This window comes from Equus asinus, chromosome 4 (assembly GCF_041296235.1).
Source record: "Equus asinus isolate D_3611 breed Donkey chromosome 4, EquAss-T2T_v2, whole genome shotgun sequence".
Classification (NCBI taxonomy): domain Eukaryota; kingdom Metazoa; phylum Chordata; class Mammalia; order Perissodactyla; family Equidae; genus Equus; species Equus asinus.
This window is the reverse complement of record NC_091793.1, coordinates 126,892,548-126,907,414: the sequence shown is the minus strand read 5'-3', so window position 1 is coordinate 126,907,414 and position 14,867 is coordinate 126,892,548. Positions and strand designations below refer to the sequence as shown.

At 41.7% G+C, this 14,867-nt stretch overlaps 1 protein-coding gene across 6 annotated transcripts in view; it reads right to left on the bottom strand.

Annotated features, from left to right (window-relative positions):
* Positions 1 to 2,747: 2,747 nt before the first annotated feature.
* Positions 2,748 to 14,867, bottom strand: part of MFSD6 (major facilitator superfamily domain containing 6) — a 71,558-nt gene continuing 59,438 nt past the window's right edge. For 4 of the 6 annotated variants that reach the window (XM_014837559.3, XM_014837561.3, XM_070508252.1 and 1 more), the window contains exons 4-7: positions 9,550 to 9,711; positions 8,523 to 8,621; positions 6,771 to 7,051; positions 2,748 to 4,778 (exon numbers count right to left, since the gene is read on the bottom strand). In XM_014837559.3, coding sequence (XP_014693045.3) covers positions 4,578 to 4,778; positions 6,771 to 7,051; positions 8,523 to 8,621; positions 9,550 to 9,711 — 743 coding nt within the window. In that variant the 3' untranslated portion in view covers positions 2,748 to 4,577. Of the gene's footprint in view, positions 4,779 to 4,938; positions 4,964 to 6,770; positions 7,052 to 8,522; positions 8,622 to 9,549; positions 9,712 to 14,867 lie in introns of all 6 variants that reach the window. The other 2 variants (XM_070508253.1, XM_044768552.2) reach the window with 1 other exon arrangement.

The window sequence follows — 14,867 nt, the reverse complement described above, 5'->3', positions numbered from 1 at the left end:
AATCTGATTTTGGTCACTGCACTGTACATCTGTGAACCATTGTCTATGCCACACATCGCCTCAAGGCACCTGTGATTGGCATTTGCACAAGATCAGAAGATGTCCTCATCTCGAGTGATTTAGCCATGGGGCCATTTCCTTGACTAACTTTTTTTTTTTTAAGATGGCAATAAGGGGAGTAGAAAGAACGAGGGTCCTGGAAGCAGATACACTGGGGCTCAAATCCTGATTCTATCACTTGAGCCATATATGTCCTCCAGCAACCTTCTCTGAGTCTTTCCCCAGCTATAAAATCGAAATACTACTAAAACATACTAGGGTGTTGGGAGATTCAAAGGAAGAGGCATAGAAAGTGCCTCTACAGCACCCGATTGTTTCCAGTAATGCTGGTACTCCTCCTCTTTCTCTTCTTGATCACTGCCTTTTTGGAAAATGGGCCAAATCTAAAAAGCAAACAGATCCCCTAAATTACTAAAACAACAAATGAAAGCAGCTATCCCACTGAATGCATTTCCAAGATTTATCCTGGTAAATATGCAATCATCCCAAATCTCTGGTGACCTATTAAGGCAGCACACTCAGGGACCACAGCAAAAGTACACAAAGTTTTCTTAAAAAGACACTAGACTCCTAAGCCAGAGAAAGACCAAAGATTTTAACATATCTGAATAAAGAACATGCCTACTAGAAGGGCGTGCGGAGGTTGGTCAACAACAAGATTAGAAAACAGCAGTCACAGAGGAAAAGTTGGCAGGCCGCATAAAGGAAGGGGTGGTCTTTGCCAGCAGACTGGGTATCATCACATCAGCAAGGCCGGCCCTCCTGGGGGATGTTTGCGTGAGACTTTTTGGCCTGATTACTTTAACACGAGAATTATATAGCCAGCTCCCTTTGTGCTTTCCGTCCACTGAGCAGCATGCTATTACAATCTGACCCCTCGCAGATCTGTCTTCTGAGTGGATCTGCTGGCCAGTGCTTTACCCCTTGACGGCTCTGTCACAGCCAGCCCTCACCTTCTCAGTGTAAAAATTTTTGTATGTTTGTTTAGTCTCGTATTTTCAGAATAACGTAACTTTAGGGTCGGTCTAGCCCTTCATGCTGAAGATGAGGAAAAGGCCCAGAGATGTCCCACAGGTGAGCTCTTCCTCTGTACCTGCACTGTCCAGTCTGGGCACCATGAGCCACATGTGGCTATTTCAATAAAACGAGAATCCTAATTCCTCAGATGCGCTAGCCACACTGCCTGTACTTAAGAGCTGCCTGTGGCTTATGGCCACCATACCAGAGAGTGCCACTGTACAATGCCATTGCCTCGGGACGCCGAGCAGTGGGGGTGTCTGCCTGCCCTTCATGATTCCCGTGGCACTGGTCCTCAGCATCCCGGCCAACCTCGGAGTTTTCTCTGCGGGGCTGCCAAACAATCCAGGTCACCTCCAGAGTGTAAGGAGCCTGGCCTTACAACTAACAAAGCATCAGGAGTTTGTAGGTGCTGGATTTCTAGGTATTTGGGGATATCTAGAAATCCAAATGGAAATACAACCACATGCATATGTGTATCGGGTACACAGGGTAAGGGTTCAGGCCAGGGCTGCTTTCTGGCTTGTTCTACCACAACAGAAGCAAGGAGGCTTCCCCACCTCCTGGGGTGCAGTAAGGTGCTGGGTGGACCTGGGCTTTGGCATCAGGCAGGTTTGCGCTTGAATCCTGGCTTTGTTTCCTTGGTCCCATAATGTAAGCTCTGTTAGCTCTAGAATCCTATTTAAAATAGGTGAACCGGCCCTGGTGGTCTAGTGGTTAAGAGTCGGTGCTCTCACTGCCGCGGCATGGGTTCGTTTCTGGTCTTGGAACCACACCACCTGTCTGTCAGTTGTCATACTGTGGCAGCAGCTCACATAAAACTAGGATACATGGCCACGGACTGAAGCTTTAAGAAAAATAAAACAGGGACAGTGACATGTACCACACTGGGTTGTAAGGACAAAATGATAATCTCATCAGCATACAAGTACCCAGGAACTATGGATGTGGTTCCCTTTTCTGGGATTCACTGCTAATTCCAGGTTGGCTTCAAGAGATACTGCTTAAGGAATGGTCCCAGCCCCACCAGCAGCCCCCATCCCAGCCAGAGGAGGAACTGAAAATCAGAGGGCAGCGCTTAGCCAACTATCCGCTTCATGTGGCCCACGGTAGGACTAAGAAGCCAGGAAAGCGGCGTTGTTCTTCCTATGAATTCCTTAGGCTTTTCCTGTGGTTTACTGGCTGGTGGAGATAGATAATCATCTATTATTCTACTTAAGGCTTTGAGTAGTGGTTTAATAATGAGCAACGAGCCTCTGTGGATCCACACAAGCTGTGCACTCTGGAGGAACTCACTTTTTCTACAGTCACAGGGGAAAGAGTATGAAGTCAGTCACTAAGGCAGTGATTACCAGCCTGGCTTTTCACCGTGGGTCTTTCCAGGAATTACAAGCAGGGTTATAAAATTCTCAAATCAAAATTTAATTTGAATTGACTTTAATATTTTATAAATGGCATATGGCACTTTGAGGACAGGAAGAAAAAGTCACAAAGTCCACGAAACCAAGAAGCTGCCCACTTTAAAAGGCTGGAAATTACTGCATTATTGAAACAGATCTCACGGTAGATATTTCCTAACAAAGGCCTGTTGAACTTGGTCTCATTCATTACAGAGTGAAGGACTTTTATTTGTTTGGTCACATCTTTATCATTTAAGAAATATTTAAAAATGGTATTTATTTTTATTTCAACATGTCAACTGTGCATTTCCAAAACAGCAGGCTTTTCAAAGGAATAAATCAGAGCTGTAAACACAAGATACAGTGTAAGTTTTTGACTTTCTACAGTCAGTTTCACAAATCCACATACTGTACATTCATAGATGAGGTTCAGCCCGTCACCCATTTCTTTATTTCTATAATTACATAAGCATAATAAATACATCTGATTTTAAAGGTCACTTAAAATGAGTCATGATAAGTTACAGTACAGTACGTTTCAGTTCAAGTGCAAAAATAACTATTTGCGTAATTCTATTTCTTCCTGTTATTTTATTTTTAAGCTGTGTTTTGTGGTGAAGCCAAACGTCCAAGTGCAGAACTTCTTCTCCCAGATGCACTTTTGGGCAGAAGTGTGGTGTCATGGAGAAGCCCTCACTTTACAACTGATCCTGTCTAGGCAGGGTCAGAGGGTAAGGTGGGTTGCTCATTTTTAGCTCTGTTCTTCTCTTTCCTCTCGCCTTTGCTCATCCACAGCTGTTGTGCGTGCTGTCCTTGACCTCATTCAGCTAAAGCGGTGTTCCCTTTTCCAAGCCCTCCCCAAGGCTTCCTACCAACCTCAGCTTTCATTTTTAGCAGCCAGCTTTGTGTGGTTCACCCCACCATTATTCTGACTGGAGCTGTAATATTTACAGTGGCACACCCTATCTGAGCTGTCCAGTGTCTGACCGTGTCTTCAGGGGAAAGGATATACTGAGATCTGTTTCTTTACTCATTGGAAAGTATAGTTCCTTCTTATTCCTGTCCTTTCCATTCCTGGTTTCTTAATTCCCACCTTTTCCCCTCACCAAAAACAAAACAAAAACTGACCCATTATGTAATTTTAAAAAATCGTATCCCCACCCCAGGCACTTAAATCTTATACTGTTGTTTGTAAATAGTACTGCTTAATTAAGGAAACCCTTAGGAACTCATTGATTTTTTTGAATGTTTTAATCCATCAGCTAATTGGAGCCCAAATCACTATAAAATTGTAAATAGTGATAGAGGCTATTTACAGTATCAATATATTTAGTACACCCTTCTCTATCAAGCCACAGGATACTGAGTTGGTTGGTTGATTTGAAATATTCTCTCCTCTGGTCTTAAAGCCCATTTAAAACAAAAGGCATTTTAAAGCTCAGCTTAGCTTGCAGTAGTCAATGACAGCTTTTGCTGCCCAAAGAATTGACTATTTTCATTCTATACCATCCACATAGAAAAATATACTTGCTGGAGATATGCCAAGTTTCTGATGAAATATTTTCCTTTTTTTTAAACAAAAGCATATATGCTACTAACTTTTATCTGGTTAATTTTTAAACCTGTTTTATAATTTTTTAAATGGCTCTCTTCAAGAGAAACAAAATTATAGATGTATTCTGTTTCTTGTCAGTTTGCATTAAGAACCAAATAACTAGAATAAAGCATCAGAAGAGGGAAATTACATCAGCATTCACCGTGAAGCACTTCTTCCCCTCCACCTACTTAGTGTAACTGCTGGTTTCAAGTCTTACTGCCCTGGCAGAGAAGTCCTGCAGTCCTTACCCTAACCAACCAAAGAATCCATGCCCAACTCCAGCTCCCTCTGAGTCCAGCGGGTCACAGAAGTTTACCTTGTTTCTGCCAACATGTACTGTAGCTCCTGTGTGTGTGTGTTTCCATGTTAATGAGTTCAGGTATTTAGAAGCGTATGTGGTGCTATGCTCCTCAAGGCGAGGCGTGTCCTAGGTTCGGGCACCTCTCCCTCTGTCCTGGCAGAGAAGCCCAGTTCCATGCAGGGTGTGAGATGAGCAAGACCCCTCAGTGTCCTCCTGCGGCAGGCTGAGCCTGCTGGTCTTCCCTCTCCTCTGGGCGCTGGTCCACGCTAGGGTGAGCGGGGTTGCTCTGCGTCTGAGATGCTGCTGCTTGAAGGGATGGCTGGTTTCTAGATGGGTCAGAGTGAGTCTCACATGGGACAGGCTGGGCTCCAGCTGGAGAATTTTCCCGATTCTCACTGGTCCCCTGGAAGGATAAAACAGGAGATGCCCCACGGTCAGTGCTAGCAAATAAACCCAACTCTTTTATATGCTTTCAAGTAAGATACAGAAAACATGGGGCAATCATTCCTGAAGTGACCATTTCAGGGAACAAGGAAGAGAGGAGTAAGGATAGAAAATCTTACCTTTCATCTCTTTTCCTATGTGCAACTGCCAAAGCCGCATGAAAAACACAAACACTATAAGCAGACGTATCTTGTGGATAAAGGAACATTACTACCAAAATGCCTGTTACTACCAGGAAAACAATTTACATTCACAAATATTTACAGAGCTCCCACCAGCCATGTGGCAAGTCACTGGGCAAGCAGCACAAAACTGAGAGTCGAGCCACTTGCTGAGGCCATAGGATTCAAGAGCTAGAAAGCACCTTGTCCAACAGCAGTAAGGAAGGCATCCTCAGCCTCAGAGATAGGGCCGGGAGAAGAATGTCCTGATGTGTATTCGGGACTCAAAGTATACACTAAAAGTTAAATAAGACAGAACATCCATGTAAAAAAGGGAACATACACAAGCACTTCCGTAACCAACCGTAAGGCCTTGAGTGCACACTCACTCCAGCACACCCCCCAGCATGTCTTGTCAAATGCCACCTGGCCACATTCCAGGCCACATTCCTGATTTTTACCAATCAGTAAATGTATTGTTGTTTTTTTAATGAATCTTCCTCTGAATTAGCACCTATCACTTCAAATAGCTGAGCATAAAAAAAATGTTTTTATTTCTGTAACTGATCCTAAAATGTAAAAAAAAATCTTAGTATAATGACTTCTTCATAAGAATAACTAAGGCATACCAACCAGTTTTGATTAATCTTATATCAGAAAGAAAATTCAATGCTACTTAAGCCTGATAGGCCTCTGTGAAAATGAGGATGAGTACCCAAAGTCACGAAAACACTGCTCCTCAAGCAGACGACCTCCTTTCTCCCGCTTCACGTCCTTTATACACTCCTCCCACACCAATATGCTCCTTCCTGATGAGCAGAGGAGTCCTGTGAGTTTATATCCTGATAAATAAACAGGATCATGCATGGACTGGGATGCATTATGGTTACCACTGAAGAATCAGATTTGGTTTAAACGATAGAAATATTATACATTAGTCTACAAAGTCATGATAAATTTAATTAAGGTAGTTCAAATTTTCTAAAACGGACATTACCCAAATTACTCTTTAAGTCTTTCCCTTTATTTTTTTTTTTAATGTGTCCTCTGAAGCTACTCTAGCTACAGAGCTGACATGACTCATCAAGTAAAAGGGAATGATACTATAAACACAGGGAAGTGGGCTCGTTACTTTGGCCAAATCGTTCATAGAAGTCACACACTCATTTTCCAAAGGCAGTGTACACAGCTGTAGTTACAATTACCTACAGTGTTTTATCAACATGATTTGACTTTACTCAGGAGAGACCACACCTCTAGGGACAAGAAAATTCACATTTGTCATTTTTCAGGTGAAGCCATCAGCAAAACCACGCTTCCACTGAGTTAGGTGTCCTGTCAAACCTGTACAGTGGCTCAGGGTATTAATCAATACATTAACTCGTGAGATGGTTATTGAAGTCCTAATATACAAAATGTCCCCACTAGGATTTTAGAATTACAGAGATTCATATATACGGTCCCCCAAGGCAAGAACCACACTTATCCTCACTGCAACTAGAATCCATCAACATGGAAACTTTAAAGAAATATACAAAATCAGAATGGACTTATTTGTTTTTTCTTTCAAGAAGTACCGTCTTCTCTGTGAAGCGTTCCTGAACTCCGTAGGTGGAGTTTCCCCTCTGGGACCTGGTATACACCTCTCTAACACACTTGTTCCAGAATACTGAACTTATTTGTCTGCACGTCTATTTCCCCCGCCAGACCCTCCATGAATCTTGTTGAATGAATAAGGGAATAACTAACACAACCGAGTCCACTTACAGTAGCCAGCAGAGGAACCTTACCTGTAAAGGCTGTATCTCAGAAGCCCGGTTGTCTCTTGTTAGCTGCATCATCTCTTTAATTTGGTAAAGAGCGTAGACAAAGGTCACCCAGGGAGAGGAGCTGACCCCCCAGGCTGGCTTGTTCACATCCTCCTGTTCTTCCTGGTGCTTGGTTTTCTTGGGCGGAAGTCTGGGCTCAATGCGTGGCATGACATCTTCCGTCTGTTGCTGTACCAAGTCGATGGTTGCTATGGGAACGGGACTTGATGGAACAGGAATCCTTTCTGCCAACATTGTCTTGTCTGGAGAGAAAGTCATGTTAAATTATTTTTTACAGCTTTCTACATATTTAAACAAACATAAAAATAAATAAATAAGTGGACAATCCCATAAGCCCATTCGAGTGTGCTTGGCAAGGTTAACACATCGCTATGTATCAGGGCTTCTTTACTTGGTACAAGTACTGAGCAAATGAACGTGATGCTTATCTTCCAGGGTCTCCTTATAGGGCCTAATGGACATTAACTTACATTTATTTATGAAATGTGGTGTTCATTTAATTTAGATATAACATCTCTGGGGCATGGGTGATAGGGAATGTTTCCTTAAACCCAATTGCAGGATTGAGATCTTAAAGATAAGCATCGAAACAGGACAAGCCCCATGATAACTGTTTTTACTGGCCTTTTACTGAAGACATGGACCAAGGCTGTGTGAGAGAGATGATCCAGTTAGGGTTATACAACAACAAGAGTGAGAAAAAAATCAGTATTCGTCTTTCTTTTTTTTGTGTGTGTGGAAGACTGTCCCTGAGCTAACATCTGTTGCCAATCTTCTTTTATTTTTTTCCCTCAAAGCCCCAGTACATAGTTGTATATCCTAGTCATAAGTCATTCTACTTCTTCTATGTGGGATGCCACCACAGCATGGCTTGATGAGCAGTGTGTAGGTCCGTGCCAGGGACCCAAACCTGCGAACCCCAGGCTGCCAAAGCAGCGCACACGAACCTAACTACTATGCCACTGGGCCAGCCACTTGTCTTTCTTTCTGTGTAACTCATTGCCATTAAAATCTGTCTCTGGGGTTTTGGAACAAGCTAGTTTTTCTCTTAACACAAGAACTTTGGGTATTTAAGGCGAATGCTCTCAAAGGACAAGACACCAAAGAAGATGAACCTCTTCTAAGACTCAAGAGCTGAATAAGAATGTTTCCTTTCTACTGGTTGGCTGTCTTCATAAAAAAAGTTGATTCAAAAAAAAAGTTGAAAACTTGTTCTCATCTACACATTATATTTGATATAACCTTCTTTCTATATAACAGTTTTAATGAAGGCCATGCCTTGTTGAGGGAAAACTTCAAACTGAAGCTTTAGACACTTTTTTCAATGAAGGTAAAAGCACAGAGATTATTACCACTCCCTATTCCTTGTAGTAAAATTTCTGTATAGCCTTATATGTATTTGACTTAAATTTTAAATCACTTTGGAATACAAGAGAAGTTTAAAAGCAATACTTCCCCAGTCCCTTGCATCATAAAACAAAACAAAAACAAAAAAACCCCAAGCTACTTAAAATGAGCTGTATTTTATCCAACACAGTAAGTGGCCTCTCTCCAGCAATGGTACAGATGAGTTCATCAATACACCACCAAGAAAATCGGGCCAAGCGGGTCTGTCATACCCTCTGTTACCAACTCTGGGTTTCTGAGGGGTATGTGGAGAACTCCCTGTGGCTTCGACCTTTAGAATCATTAAGGAATAATGGACATATTTACCTTCTTCCTCCTCTGGCACCGCCAGCCACTGGATCAGGGCAAAGAGCAGGAGGATCACCAGGCAGGCCATGCCAATTCCCCGGAAGGTTGCAGCGGCCCCTACGAAAACAGAGTGCTCGACAGAGCAATTCCAGCAAATGCAGATCGGCCTCATCCAAAAACTGTCAATGTTCCAAAGTTTAGGACAAAGGCACCAGAGCTTGGGGTAAACTACAGAATGGTGAATGACCATTAGCTTCCTACAGTGGAAGAAACACACGGCTGGGTGGGTGTCTGGAAACCCAGGTGCTGGTATCGGATCTGTCATTGGTCAAGTTTTAAAACTGCATTTATAAAGGACTGTCTCCGAGTGTCTTTCACTGAAAAATTCATTGGTATTCTCTTCTTCATAAAGACCTTTTACCTAATGATTAGACAACCCTATTGATCTGTAGTTGGAACAGCAGAGCTCAAATAGTGCTATAAATTCAGACATCCCGGGGCCCACCTTTCATAGCTGACTGCGCAGTCAAGATCCCTGAGCAGAATAATCTCATCTCCACCCCAGCCCCAGTATTTCCAATAAGGGAGATCGGACAGGGCAGATGGACTACGTTATCACAGATGTAGTGACATTACCAAAGCCAGCACATAGTTAGATTTTTCTGATTCAAAATCTCCTGATGGAATAACAATGATGAGTTTTCTTTCCTCTAGCATTATTATCACCAGGTTTAAGGCTTTTTACTTCAAACCCAAAGCACCTGTGTATATTCACTGGCTCGGCTCCTTTGAGGCATCTGTGTAGCATCTCATTAAGCTGTCGGTCAGAGAAGTGTGCAGGGCTACAGGCTGGCTCTAATCATCTTAACAACCAAAGCACAATGCTCAATAATAATGACTACCATGAAAGCTACAAAGAGAATGTCAACACTGGAGTTCAGCTTCTGGCCATCTTTAGTAATACTTTGAGTGTCTATTGAGGTGTTGCTGAAAAATCATACATTTTCATCAGTGAAGAAAGTAAAAAAGAGAAAGCCATTCTTACCAAAATAATTGACTAACACGCCTCCGATCATGGCCCCACAGCCTCTCCCCAAACCCAGGTGAAGGCCTTGCAGGATGCCCTGTGCTGACGTCCTCAGCTCAGGGGGAACCGCGGCGCTGAGGTAAGAAATGCATGCTGCCCAGATGGCGGCGTGCGTCACTCCTGGAGAGGAAAAACAGAAGACTGTCTGGTCAGCACGCCTTACGGTACTCTTTTTGGAAATGTGACTTACTTATTTAAAAGTATATGTAAGAAAGATCTGTATGTTATTCATTTATTTGAGGTAAAATATACATAAAATTTACCATTTGAACCATTTTTAAATGTTTGGTTTAGTGGCATTAAGTACATTCACATTGTCGTGCAGCCGTCACCACCATCCAGCTCCAGGATTTTTATCATCCCAAAGCGAAACTCCCTCTAGGCCTTGGGAGCCACCACTCTACCTTCTGCCTCTATGAGTTTGACTAGCTGGGTACTTCATATACATGGAATCATACAGTATTTGTCCTTTTGTGTCTGGTTCATTTCACTTAGCATAATATCTGCAAAGTTCATCCATGTTGTAGCAAGTGTGAGAATTTCCTTCCTTTTTAAGGCTAATATTCCATTGTATGCAGATAAAACATTTTGTCTATCCATTCATCTGATGGACATTTGGGGTGTTTCCACCTTTTGGCTATTGTGAATGCTGCTGCTATGAACACTGGTGTGCAGGACCTATTTGAGTCCCTGCTGTCAATTCTTTTGGGTATATACCCAGAAATGGAATTGCTGGCTCGTATGGTAATAACATGCTTAACACTTAGGACCTGCCTGTTTTCCACAGTAGCTGCACCATTTTACGTTCCCACCAGAAATGCACAAGAGATCCAATTTCCCCACATCCTCACCAGCACTTATTTTCTGTGTTTTTTTTATGATAGCAATCCTAATGAGTATGAAGTGGCATCTCATGGTGGGTTTGATTTGCATCCCCTAATGGCTAGTGATGTTAAGCATCTTTTTATGTGTTTATTGACCATTTGGTTATCTTCTCTGGGAGAAATGTCTATTTAAGTCCTTTACTCATTTTTGAATTGGGTTTGGTTTTTTTGCTATTGAGTTGTAGGAGTTCTTTACATATTGTAGGTATTAATCTCTTTGTTGTTAATGCCGTCGAGTAGATTCCAACTCCCAGCGACCCCGTGGAGAGCAGAGCAGGACCCTGCCTGGTCTTTTTGCGCCATCCTCTCACCTTCTGGTGCTCCATCAGACAATGCTCTCCTGCTATTGATAACGTTTTTATGGCCAATTTTTTGGGGGGAAGTGGTGGCCATGTCCTTCTTCCCAGTCTGAGTTTGGAAGCTCTGCTGAAACCTGTCCACCATGGGTGACCCTTGTGGTATTTGAAATACCAGTAGCGTAGCTTTCAGCATCACAGCAACACCCAGCTGCCACAATATGACAACCCACAGACAGGTGGTGTGGGTCCCTGACCAGAAAGCAAAACCAGGCCACAGCAGTAAAAGCACTGGATCTTAACCACTAGACCACCAGGGCTAGCATTAATCCCTTATTAGGCACCTATTTTGACATTAAGATTATTACCAATTTTTTTTCCATTAGAATTAGCACAATGATTAATTCTTTTGAAGATACAGCTTTTTTACATATCTAAGATTATTTACATTGGCTATAATTCTCCAAGTGGGGTTAATAATTCAAAAGCTATAACAATTTTTATGCATTTTAATACATATTAGTTCCAATTTGTTTTCCAAAAGAGTGTAGACATCATTTACAAGGCTTCATTACCAGTTTCGTTACACTTTCACCATTTGCTGGGGGAGGCGGAGGATGAAGATAACAGGTGGAAAACTTTGGCGATTATTTTAATGTGTAACAACTGTGTATTGTCTGCATTTAAATCTTTATTAGAGCACTGCTTTAAATGTAATAAAAATATATTGTCACAACAGGTTTTATAGCTAGAAGGGATTAAGAAATCATCTGGTTCTGCCTAGATTAAGTCATGGGCTTGCTCCCTGAAAAAATAATCTCATTTGCAGATAATATCATCAGAAACTCTTAAGTTATGTTTTGGAAAATTAAACTAAAAGATTAATATTCATTTAAGATATAACCTGACATCAGTCTGCTTCTAGCCGAAACAGAGTAACAGGGACTGGATTTACCCTCCTTCCTGAAACAACTAAAAACTGGACAAAATACATGAAACAATAGTTCCCAAGATGCTGGACACAGCAACAAGGACAGTGGTCCCTGAGAGATGGGAAAGAAATGAGTAGCCCCAGCTGCCTGCCTGGTCAGAGTGTGACAGCTGCAGAGCACAGCGGGGACACACTGGGCTGAGGAGATGGCGCCGACAGGATGAGGAGACCCAGGGCAGAGCACCAGAGCAGAGAGAGCTGCATGGAGAGAAGGCTGCAGAGGGCCCCCTCCGGGATTCAGCGGAGCAATGGTCCGCAAAAGCACGTGGCGAAGGTACCCAACGCCAGGGAAAGAACCACCCAAAACATTACGGACAACAGTACTCAGAACCCAGACAGGGCCAGGAACAGGACCACTTTCAGCGGCCAGACTGGAAAAGCTCAAGATTCCTGGGACTGGTGGAGTGCTGGAAAGGCTCTGGTGTTGGTATTATGAGAGAGTCAGCCCTGGTCTAAGCGCTGCCCTGGTCCCACCTAAGTAGCCTTTAAAAGCAAGACCCAGAAGGAGCATACTATTTTCAAGTAATTTAGCTGTGTGCCAGAACAAAGCTGACGAACACTTATAGGAATACAAAAATATCCAGCCCCCAACAAGGTAAAATTCACAGTGTCTGGCATACAAGCGAATTAGCAGGGATGGTCTTAAGTAGATCCATAAAGGAATAAACACTATTTTTACTGGGTACCTTAGATTAGATGCCCTATAGTTAACAGAGAAACATCAAAATATTTTTTCTTAGGCTTATATATATTCCAGTAATCATTTCAACTAGGTTATTTTTTAACTAGATAGATGGATTAGATGATTAGAGGTAGTATGCACACAATTAATTTCCATGGAAGTCAAATACAGTATTTGCTTTATCTGGCTAAACAATTACAGTACCTCAGATAATGTCAGCTTACTCAGAACTGAATAACGCCTGGATAGAGTCTTAATTAAATTTTGACACAGTAGTGCACCATGGAAATATTTTTAAATATTTTCATTAATATTATTAAAGATGCTGCTAACTCTCTTTCTTTTCAGATATGTACAGTTTTTCATTAACACCACTGAGGAAAAAACTCAAAAATATTCCAATAAATAAAATGAATTTACTCAAAATTAATTAGATTCAACAGTAACATCCAACATAGGTTTTGGAAATCATTTCTTAAAGATGAATCAAAGAGGTGAAACCAAATCAAATGGTTGTAAATTAACTTTAATGGTGATGCCAAATCTATTGTTATGTCTAAGTCTGAGCAATCAATCGCAGGATTTACAAGTAGACAAAGATGGGCCTACGTATTTATGTGACCAAAACATTAACAAATATATTTGTCCTATAATTCTAGATCAAATATAATTCTAACAGTTATTCTCTTAAGTGTGAAGGCCCCGGGGACACAAAATCTTCCAGTAATAGAGTTTCTTTCTTTCTTTTTCTTTTTTCCCAAAATTCTAAGGGTTTTCTAAAACTTTGAGTCTTCTGAGATAATTAAAGCATTTTCCAGCAGGATGGCTTAAATCAGGATGCTTTTAAACCACTAGAATTTGTTGGATGGTATTAAGCGGCAGTTGTAAAAGTTCCCTATAGTTAGATTTCTAGACTTTCCTTATTGCTTTTTGGGACTGACTAGATAATTGGCAACTACATTCTTTAGAACAACTCAGCACATTAACTGAAAGAAAAAATAGTAAATGACACAGTAAAAAATTTTTCTCCAGGACTAAAGACAGGAGAATGAAAGCCACTCTACCTATATGCTCCAACATTTTCCAGGGCAGAAACGGAGAGAAGCCTGCAGAGGTCTGCAGAGGGCCCCCTCAGGGATTCAGCAGAGCGCTGAGCCGCAAAAGCGTGTGGAGAAGGTACCCGACACCAGGGAAAGAACCACCCAAAACATTACGGACCACAGTACTCAGAACCCAGTTTCTCTGAAATACCTTATTTCAAAATATGTAAATAGAAGAATCCATACCACTTCCTAGAAAAGAAACCAGCAAAACTAAACAAGCCACAAGAGGGGACTGGGCTGGTAACATCACCTTTGTGTACAAAAGACAGTGGTGGATTTGTGGTTCTTCTTCTTAAACTTGAATGTGCAACCTTCTAATAATCCTATTAATAATCTGAAACTCTTGCCAATGGTTTTACTACAATTGTGTTGTGGTCTACTAATGTTAAAATATTAAAAAAGCAATCTTGGGGCCAGCCCAGTGGTGTAATGGTTAAGTTCACAAGCTCCGCTTCAGTGGCCTGGGATTCATGGGTCCAGATCCCAGGCATGGACCTATACCACTCATCAAGCCATGCTGTGGTGGCATCCCACATACAAAAATAGAGGAAGATTGGCACAGATGTTAACTCAAGGCCACTCTTCCTCAAGCAAAAAGAGGAAGATTGGCAACAGATGTTAGCTCAGTGCCAATCTTCCTCACCGAAAAAAAAAAAAGCAATCTAAAAATGCTCCACCATTTTCCACATTTTAGGACAATTGTGCTACCTAAAACAACTTTCCCATAAAATTTAGGGGGTGACAGATATCATAAACTCGGGAAATAAAATGCTTCTACTTTTTTTACTCTTTATTAGAGAACTGTGAAAACGTAGTAGATAATTATTCTCTGTGATGAAATATATAAGCAAATTTATTCAGTGGCATGGTAAATATGCTTACACTAGAGCTACAATCTTTTAAACTTTTTAGTATGAGATAACTAAGTCCGTGGATCAAACAGTAAGAATAAAAAGAGGTTACTCCCCTAACTGATAATAGTAACTGAAAATACAGGCATACACATCGACTCTCCTTGCAACATGCATTAATCCTTCCTGGGCTACTTGTCACAAAACTACTCATATTTGTGAGCGGTAAGTGACTAGCAACTCAGATACAAGGTGCTTAATAAATATGTTAACTGGCAAGGAACGACTCTCAGAGACCACAGAGGTCGCACAAACTTAGCTTCTCAGTCCTTCCTTTCCTTTAGTGGGGTCCCTCAGGATCATCTTCAAGGCCTCACCGAAACACAGGTGTTTTCACACTACCTACTGCTAAGACCTCAGCGGTTTAAGAATACACCACATTTGAATAACCTAGAATCACTCGAAATAT